Source organism: Andrena cerasifolii, chromosome 3 (genome assembly GCF_050908995.1).
Source record: "Andrena cerasifolii isolate SP2316 chromosome 3, iyAndCera1_principal, whole genome shotgun sequence".
In the NCBI taxonomy this organism is placed as follows: Eukaryota; Metazoa; Arthropoda; class Insecta; order Hymenoptera; family Andrenidae; genus Andrena; species Andrena cerasifolii.
In genome coordinates, this window is record NC_135120.1 from 695,595 (window position 1) to 704,892 (window position 9,298).

At 37.8% G+C, this 9,298-nt stretch overlaps 1 protein-coding gene across 4 annotated transcripts; it reads left to right on the forward strand.

Annotated features, from left to right (window-relative positions):
- The first annotated feature begins 1,067 nt into the window (after nucleotides 1–1,067).
- On the forward strand, nucleotides 1,068–6,940 carry LOC143366937 (uncharacterized). Of its 4 annotated transcripts, none has more exons than XR_013084859.1 (5): nucleotides 1,068–3,514; nucleotides 4,257–4,426; nucleotides 4,556–4,646; nucleotides 4,746–4,922; nucleotides 4,991–6,940. XR_013084859.1 is itself a non-coding variant. In XM_076808422.1 (4 exons), exons 1-4 carry the CDS (start codon nucleotides 3,462–3,464, stop codon nucleotides 4,870–4,872), a joined length of 441 nt encoding a protein of 146 aa, XP_076664537.1. In that variant the 5' UTR covers nucleotides 1,068–3,461; the 3' UTR covers nucleotides 4,873–6,940. The 4 variants fall into 4 exon arrangements, 2 of the variants coding, with proteins under 2 accessions (XP_076664537.1, XP_076664538.1); XR_013084858.1 differs by having other exon boundaries at nucleotides 5,027–6,940; XM_076808422.1 differs by having other exon boundaries at nucleotides 4,746–6,940.
- Nucleotides 6,941–9,298: the final 2,358 nt, after the last annotated feature.

The following is a 9,298-nucleotide window of genomic DNA, read 5'->3' on the forward strand; positions in this document are numbered from 1 at the left end:
TATATTCTTTTTTTTATATTCTTTTTTATATTTATATTTATATATTATATTCTTTTTTTTTATATTATATTCTTTTTATATTTATATATTCTTTTTTTATATTTATATTTATATTTATATATTCTTTTTTTTATATTTATATATTCTTTTTTTATATTTATATATTCTTTTATCTATATTATATTCTTTTATTTGTAACAATATATATCTTAAACCTATATTATTTCTCCATTGCATTCACCCACCATCCTCCCCGCCATCTAATTTTAAGATTCCGCGTTTCTGTGTTACATTTCATTCTTCGCGCCGCCAAGTGACATCACCCTGCACGGCTGCTCCAGAGGAGTCGAATTACGCGAGATCGCGCGATACGCAGCGACGTTAAATCGGAACGCTTTGAAATACTGTTAGCTTTAGAATGCATGCGATTCTATCCCCTATGTAGTGGTGTCTCTTTCCCTCCTAGAATTTTGACTTTAAAGTAATGCTCCATCTCTTTCCCTCGAAGACGCGGTGTCGAGAAACGCCGATCTTTCCCGACATCGTTCGAAACAATTTCTGATAAAATTTCTCATAAAAATAAATTATTATACGTCGACGTTGTGTGTGTGTGTGTGTGTGTGTCACATATGTGACGCTCCGTTGGTTTCGCTATATGTACCATTCGGAAAAGACTAATGTCAGAGACGGCGTTTGGGGGAGTTGGTTAGGCGGCTGACTCGTACCGCGGAGGTCTTGGGTTCGAGCCCCGTCGCCCCGAGAAGTTTTTTCATTTATATTAATATCATAAAATTAATATTTCCTTCCTTACCGACAGTCTGTTGTACCACGCTCCAGAGTAGCACCTTCCTTACCGACAGTCTGTACCACACTCCAGAGTAGCGCACCGTCACCCCGCGGTTCCTCCTCCTCCTCCTCCTCGATGATACCCCCGCACCGTCACCCCGCGGTTCCTCCTCCTCCTCCTCGATGATACCCCCCACCACTCCGCCATCTCTATGACGTCATCCGCCGCCAGCCCGCCGACAAAAAAACAAATTCTCAAATTTGAATTAGAATCCCCCTTGTCTTACTACTAATAAGAATGCTTAAAAATAAATTTAGACTGTGTTACGTCCCTACTTCCTATTTGGGGCCGCGTTTTTTAGGGAGTTTATAAATTTACCCGCTTTCGAGCTAGTCCAGGGACATTGACGCTCTGGGATAGTTGATAACTGGTCGATAGCAGATTATAATTGGATTTTGCATTTTCTTAATTACCTTAGCGCCTTCGCGGTGATGGCTGGTCTATCGAGATCAGCCTCCACGCTATACGCGCCGGTGGAATTCCGTAAATTTTGGGTGCGGTCCCGGGTTTTGGAGCCGCCCACTCTCCGGGTGCCAGGGTAATCCCGTTCTGGGTGGCCACCTCTTACCGGCTGACCGTCGGAGTCGTGACAATTCCTAAGAGTTTTGGTTCACCAGCTGGTGCGTCGCTATATAACCACTTTAATTTACGTAGCTGCACTCGGCGCCCCGCAAGGTGATTTCGGGGCATTCGTCTTTTGGAATTCACAATGGCATAGGTTAATTGACCGATAATCACTCTCCACCTTTCACACCAGGCGCCACCTCGGGCAACGTTCTGCTCTTTGGTGGTACCCTCGGCGGAGGCGAGCGTGATTTTCCCTCATTCGCAACATTTATTTAGAATTTCATTTATATTTAAATCTATCGCGTCGATCACGCGTTACGCTTAATCTCTGGTAAAACCGCGGGCAACGTTCTGCTCATAGGTAATACCTTCAATCAGCGCAACCCGTGAACTGTCAATGTGCATTTTCGTATTTGATTTCACTATTCCACAAGACGAACGCTTGATTTGGATTTGGGGAGTTGAGGGTGGAAACACTTCACTCACTGGTTTAACATAAAATTTTACCTTTATTTTTACTGTAACGAAGTTTCAAAACTTTAAGTCATTTAATAATTAAATGCATATTAAACCATGGTAATAACGGTAATATGATAATATGGTAATGAGCTCCGCGGGTGATCAGTCCCTTTTTATAGGGCTATTGGTCACTCCTTCTCCAGGTTTGTCACATGACAATTAGAACGGTGGGAGATGAAATCTCCCAACCATCTACCGTGGAATTCACCTGAAGAATTTGTTCCAGCGGGCTATCCGAGAGTTGTGTTTACTGCAGAATTTGAGCTATTGCGCACCTATTTCGGTGTCTTCTCCGTGACTTAAGACGAATTCTGCCTTTATACGAAACCCTCAGCAGCGTCGATAGTTAAATTCTTATTTTAATTCATATATTAGTTTGTTACGCTTTTGGGTCTCGACGTACTCTGTACGATTGGTTCCGTACAGCCTACGTACTAGGGATTGAAGTTAATATACATCGAATCCGTATTGGAGCTCGATTTACGGGAAATAATGGGAGGGCAAGTGGCTAGTGATGATCAGGAGCGCAGCTCCGTGAAGGTGTTGACTCCACTGGCGGATGGGGCCTCTGTCCCACGCTGAACGTCAACTGGTGTTGGTTGGGCCTTTCTGGTGTGCGTGTAGACGGCTGGTTGCCACCTCCCGTGTTAGCTGTTTTCCTGCTCGCTGTTGCCGTCCGTAGATTCACGACTCGAGTTCTTCTTACCGCGAGTTTCAATTATAGTGCCTTATCGGCTACATATTATGTTGATAACTTATGTGAGGTGGTTATAATATACCAAAGTACAAAATAGTAAATATATATGATTTAAAGAATTAATTAATAGTAGACTCCACGTCGCGGGACTTGACAGACTGGTATATAAAATTAGTAGCACTTTTCAGCGCTACGCGTGAAATATCTTTAATTGTAAAATATATGTAGGTAGGTAAATGCAGGGGGACTTTATAATTAGGTATTTCTATTTGTACGAAGCGGATTATTTGACCCTTTTAAATGCAAGTAGAATAAAGGAATAGTTGCTAGAATTAAAATAATTACAGGCAAAATGAAATGAACGAAATCCGCTGAGGCATTGCTCGCCATTGCTACGCAGTGGGCTTTGAGTGGGGAAACACCATTTCCTATAAAAGGGCAGGCTTTTCGAAGTGAAAATGAGTACTGACGCAGCACGGAAGCAGAGCACTTCGTTGAGCGACGCATCAGAGCAGAGCATCAGTACTCTTCAGTGTTATACCAAAGAGAAGGTATAACAAGAGGCGACACTCTGACGAAGAAACCAGTTTTAGAGAGAGACGAAATGATACAACCAATTTAAATGGCCATTCGGTAATGATCGGTTAACTTCGGTAATACTCGTTGAACTGTGGTAAAATTGAAATATTTGGGAGCGCGTTTTGTGTGTTTCTGTTTGCAGTGTTTCGTGTTTAACACAGCACAACTTATTTTCTTTCTTCTGTAAGAAAATGCGAAGTATTGAATATTGTGAAAACGTTTTCGACATGCTTCTCCAACAATCGAGAGTTTATGACACCTCGGGTACATCGGGCCCGAGATGTCATAAACTGGGAATTTCCCAGGTAAGTCTCGCGCATAGATAGTTGTACCTTTTGCTATGGATCGGTCATCCCTTTTGGAAACTTACAGACGTGCGTGTCGTACATTTTTAATTTTGTGCTGCTCAAAGTGTCTGCTTCTTAAGAATATTTTCTTAAATTTTTTCGCTTTTTCCTTCTTTTATTTGGTGTTTCCGTCTTTTTCTTTTGTACCTTTCCGTTTTTTCTATTTTATATTTCCTATTTTCTTTCCATTTGTGCCATTTCATTTTCTGAAAATAACTTTTCTTTTACAGTGCTTTTTTCGTTTCTTTTGTGTTTCCATTTCTTTCCCTTTGTACAGCCTTATTTTTTTTAAAAATAAATAGTTTTTACAGTGTCCTTTTCGCTTTATTTCCTTTTGTGCCTTTTTGTTTCTTCTTTGTTTATATTATTACTTTTCTACGATACTTTCTTTTCTTGTCTGTCTTTCTGCTGCTCTTCTTTCCTTTTCCTGCAGTGCTTTTTTATATAAAGTGTTGGTTTTATAAATACTAAAATGAGTATTAAAAAGTCTGGTGGAGTTCCATGCTCTTACAAAAATTGTAAAAATACGTTTAATGGAAGGGAGGAGGAAACGCATTTTTTTAGATTTCCTAAGGATGAAAATTTTTAAGTATTATAAAGTCATAAAGTGTCTCAAATAATATCAAAGATTAAGTGTCATAAGACTTATTTCTTGGAACAATAACATGGTTTAGTTCTTATATATGATCATTTTATTTAGATGTAAGGTCTGGCTTCAAGCTTGTGGTAGGGAAGATCTACCTGCATCGAAATATCAACAGTATTACAAAAACCGTAGACTATGCAGTAAGCATTTTGAAGATCATATGTACATGGGGCCTTCAAAAAGTAGATTACTACCATCAGCTATCCCAAAGAAAATTGAATCAGGTATGCATATTAATAAAAATATTAATTTTATTTAATATTTAATTATACTAATCTAATATTTCATCCTGCAAGAAAAGTATAACAATTATGTTTCAGTTATGTACTCATGATTTCCTATTTTCATCTTAGATACAAATGTCCAAGAGAAAAGCAGCTGTAAGAATGTTTTGGATTTAGAACCTCCAGCAAAAAAAAATTTGTATTGTAGAAAATGCAAAAGGTAGAGCTAAATTGCTATCAGTACATAAAACCAAATAATTTAAGTAAATTAAAGTAAACGTTTTTAATCTTATATATTTTTGTTTTTTGGCAATTCCAGGACCATCGCATCAAGGGGACATTGTCGATGCCACAATGGAATCTTGTTTGTTAGCAATTCCAGGACCATCGCATCAAGGGGACATTGTCGATGCCACAATGGAATCATTGGTACCGTTAGACTTTAATATTGGCACACAAACTCCTGCATGGTTCTCTGCAGGTACACCCAGGAAACGTAAGCTTAACAATACAATTTCAAATTTGCAGAAGGAGAATGTAAAATTGAAAAATGAAATTATCAAGTTTACAGAAAACCAGTCTAATATTGAAACATTCCAGAGTCTCTGTAAAAAATTTCTAACGCCAGAAGTAGCAAATTTTGTAAATATGCAAGTTATACAGAAAAATAGAAATATTCATAGAAGACGTTACACCGAATATTTTAAAAAAATTTCATTATCACTATATTTTGTTTGCCCAAAATGCAATCGCCAATTGCAAAAAATATTTGCACTTCCTTCAACACGGGTATTAGAAAGGTATTTGGAAAGACTACGATTTTTGGCGGGAATAAATAATAATTTATTTACAATTTTAAAATTAAAAGTGGAAAATATGAGTGACCTAGATAAATATTGTACAATTTGTGTGGATGAAATCGCAATAAAATGTAACTTATGCTTAAAGCTGGAAACAGCCTTTAGGCTACATATTTAATTCAACAGGAGTCAACGCAGAACTTATAAAAACACATTTAGATAATTTTATTATCAAATTACGTGAAATAGGTTTAATAGTTATTAGTCTGGTTACAGATATGGGGTCGAATTTTACGCAACTGGCTAGCATTTCGGGTGTTACAGAAAATAATTCTAAAATATTATTAGGGGGATTAGAATTATATTATACACGGTGTCCCACTAAGGAGTGGACAGCGCGATATCTATTAAAGTATTGTCGATAAAAATATAAAAAAAATAGAGAATTGCATGGTTCGAGGGGGCCCATTTATTAGAGCGAACGAATTTTGTTTTCGATTATTATTTTAAAAGATACGATGGTCAAGTTCGGTTTTTCAAATGGAACTATTTTTTTTGAAGACCTGAGTTGATAGTGCGTTACAAGACAAATTCAATAAGCTTTAATGTATACACTTTATTTCCACTGGTTTTTAAGATATTGCGCTTGCAAAGGGTCTAGCCGGATAAGCTTAAGGAAAACGGCCCCAGCACCAATTTTAATATTTATGTGTTCTAAATAATGCTCTTTGCCTAAAAAACCACTGAGAAAAATTTCAGATCTCTACCCCCTCTCGTTAGGGTGATATGGGGATAACAACCCTAAACTTTACTATTTTTTTTCTCAGGAACTACTTAAGATATTTGAATGTTTAAAAATGCAAATAGTAGGTACTTTTTAGCTCTACCACATATATTTTTTTTCGAAATTGTAGATCAATTGTTAAGGGTGAAAATAAAGGAATTCATTTTTGGGGGGTTGTTTTGGCAAACAACCCCTTGAGTGACACCTACGAAAAAAATCAGGAGTAAAGCGTCACTACTTAAGTATTATCTATTTAAGTTACAGAGGGGTCGGATTGGTGGAACATAGTAAAAAATAAATAAAACGTATATAAAATCTCTTGGCATATTGTACTAAATAGGCCGGCCGCATGACCAATAGGGAGGCAAAAAATCGTGCATGTTTAGGATCTTTTCAGGAAAGCTTAGGAAAATGTATATTCATAAATGCCATTACGTTGTAAAACTTACATATTTAACCAGTTTTGGCAATTATTAATCAAGCGCTTTGCGACGACTGCCGCTGATTGAAAATGAATCGTCTGAAATAAACAATTCGGACATTTTTAGATAATGTGTTGAATATTTCTAAAAGGAGAACGCGTTTAAGGTTTTGTGTGTAGTTTACACATTAATAAAAAAATAATTTTTTAACTTACACGTTATCGACTTCTGGTTCTAATCTTCGTCGCTGTCTTCGTCAATAACAGCAGTTACGGTGGTTATATCGAATAATTCGGTTAATATTTCCGCTGGCTTAATAATTTTTGATTTGTAACGCCCATGTGCTAAATAATAAATTATGGCAGCAACATGGGAACAGCATCCCACAGTCCTATTGCCATTTGCACAATCACAGGTATAGCGTTGTATACCTGCAGAGGTGTTCGAAGGTTCGTACTGAATATAGCACTGGTATGTTTTGCTGTTTATGTGCCTTGAACGGACTTTCATTTTTATAATATTGCTATTTTCTTTATAATAGTCTACGTTCAAAACACCCTCAGTATTCATTAGCTCGGCGAGGTAGCATACCGCTTGTGACAACTGATATGTACCCGTAAATACCAGCTTCAGTTCGTTTTCCGTAAGTTCTGGAAAATCTATGAGCGAAGTTGCAGACATTGTCGTAAAGGGTTTTTTACGTCGATTTAAATGTTCTGTTTCCACTAATTCCTGAAGTGTGTTTCGTTGAGATTGACGTTCTTTCATATATTCAATTATCGTGTCAGCGAGTTTTGGGTCAGAATTTAATCTCTTCCCAAACATATTATGTAGGAATCCAGCTGGTGAACATTTGCCGCAGTTCTATAATGTTTTCCAAGTTAAGACCAGTGAAAGTATTTAATTGTTCTTCGCCAATGTTGTCATGCAATGATAAATCCACTTTGCTCGACAATTGGTTTAATAACAAAGATACGTCTGACACTTCTATTGAACAGAGAATATATCAGATGAACAACACAGTGCTATGAGATGAGCACCGCGTTGTTATGAGATGAGCAGCGCTTTGCTATGAGATGAGCATCGCGTTGCTATGCGACGAAACATTCATGTGTTTTGTTAATTGTTGGAGATTCTCTAGCGTCTTTAGTCGTGCAACGAAAAGTGGTAGTGTTAATATACTTTGAGATGTCTGAAACTGCTAATGCCGATAACTGCATTAATTGTAATTTATCAAGAAGGAAATTCATCGGGAAAGTAAAACGAATTATTACGGAAGATGAAGTAATAAGATACCAAGCACACTGTAGCAACACTGTGACAATTGGCTCTGTATTTTGCAACAAATGCAGATTGAATGCGTATAGGGCACAGAGTCCAGAAACAGTTATAGATGAGAATGATGGTGTTGCTAATACTGCAATGGATCCAGACTTCCATGTACAAACCAGAAATATGATTTCGGAAGCCAACGTCATAGAACTGCCGCTCAAAAGAGTTGCATCTACGCACAGATATTGTACCCTGTGCTATACAAGCGGTCGCCTCATCGTAATACCACTTGAAGCACGCCTTCAAGCATTTGCAAAACGAAAGATTTATATACCAAAAGGCAATCGATGTTGCGCTACGCACATAATTAAAAAAAGATTTTATACGGACGAACTCCAGCTTTTACGTGCACATTCTAATTTCAGTACGATAGAAGTATCAGAGGTGTCATTACTATTCAATCAATTGTCGAGCAAAGTGGATGTATCATTGCATGACAAGATTGGCGATTTTTCGTTATCCGAAGAACAATTAAATACTTTCACTGGTCTTAACTGGGAAAACATTATAGAACTGCGGCAAATGTTCACCAGTATGCGAAACAGCGGGTCACGGACAGTAACACAAGCTCTAGTGGTATTTCTATTTAAGCTTAGAAGTGGTAGCTCAAACAAAATGATTCAGCAGATACTCGGCCTAGAATATGAACAGAAAGTGTCCGATTATTACCACCAAATAATGAATGCATTTGAAAAGGATGTCTTGCCAACTTGCTTTGGACTAAATGCAAAATCTAGGGAGGATCTGATTTCGGCTGAAACCGCTTATGTTGCAAAAAAGCTTTTTGACTTTGGAGATACACAATTGGCATTGATATTTGACGGGACATATGTTAGACACGGAAAAAGTAGCAATAATGTGTATCAGAGGAAATCGTACTCCGGACAGAAAAAGGCACCATTATGCAAGCCATTTACCATCTGCACAACAAATGGCTACGTTGTTGATATAGCAGGTCCATTTAATGGTACAATGAACGATGCCAGTATAATCAAAACTCTGTTAGAAGATCCCACTGGATTAAAATCAATTTTACGGCCAGGTGATTTTTGTATTGTCGACCGTGGATTCCGGGATGCTGTACAGAACATGCAGGATCAAGGATATAATGTTTTAATGCCGGCGTTTAAAGGGAAGCGAGCACAATTAACCACGGAAGAAGCGAATGCCTCCCGATTTGTGACAAAAGTACGTTGGGTGGTAGAAGCAGTACACGGTGCTATAGGGCAAAAGTATCGTTTATTGCACCACAGCATGGACAATAAGATGCTACCAGGTCTGAAATCGTTATGCCGAATAGCTGGATTCCTACATAATATGTTTGGGAAGAGATTAAATTCTGACCCAGAACTCGCTGACACGATAATTGAATATATGAAAGAACGTCAATCTCAACGAAACACACTTCAGGAATTAGTGGAAACAGAACATTTAAATCGACGTAAAAAACCCTTTACGACAATGTCTGCAACTTCGCTCATAGATTTTCCAGAACTTACGGAAAACGAACTGAAGCTGGTATTTACGGGTACAT

What these genes read in the sequence shown, in the direction of transcription:
- LOC143366937 (XM_076808422.1), top strand. Translation starts at nt 3,462, where the DNA reads ATGACACCTCGGGTACATCGGGCCCGAGATGTCATAAACTGGGAATTT. An exon ending in ATAAACTGGGAATTTCCCAG is followed by an intron (nt 3,515 to 4,256) that starts GTAAGTCTCGCG and finishes CATTTTATTTAG; the next exon opens with ATGTAAGGTCTGGCTTCAAG. An exon ending in CCCAAAGAAAATTGAATCAG is followed by an intron (nt 4,427 to 4,555) that starts GTATGCATATTA and finishes TTTTCATCTTAG; the next exon opens with ATACAAATGTCCAAGAGAAA.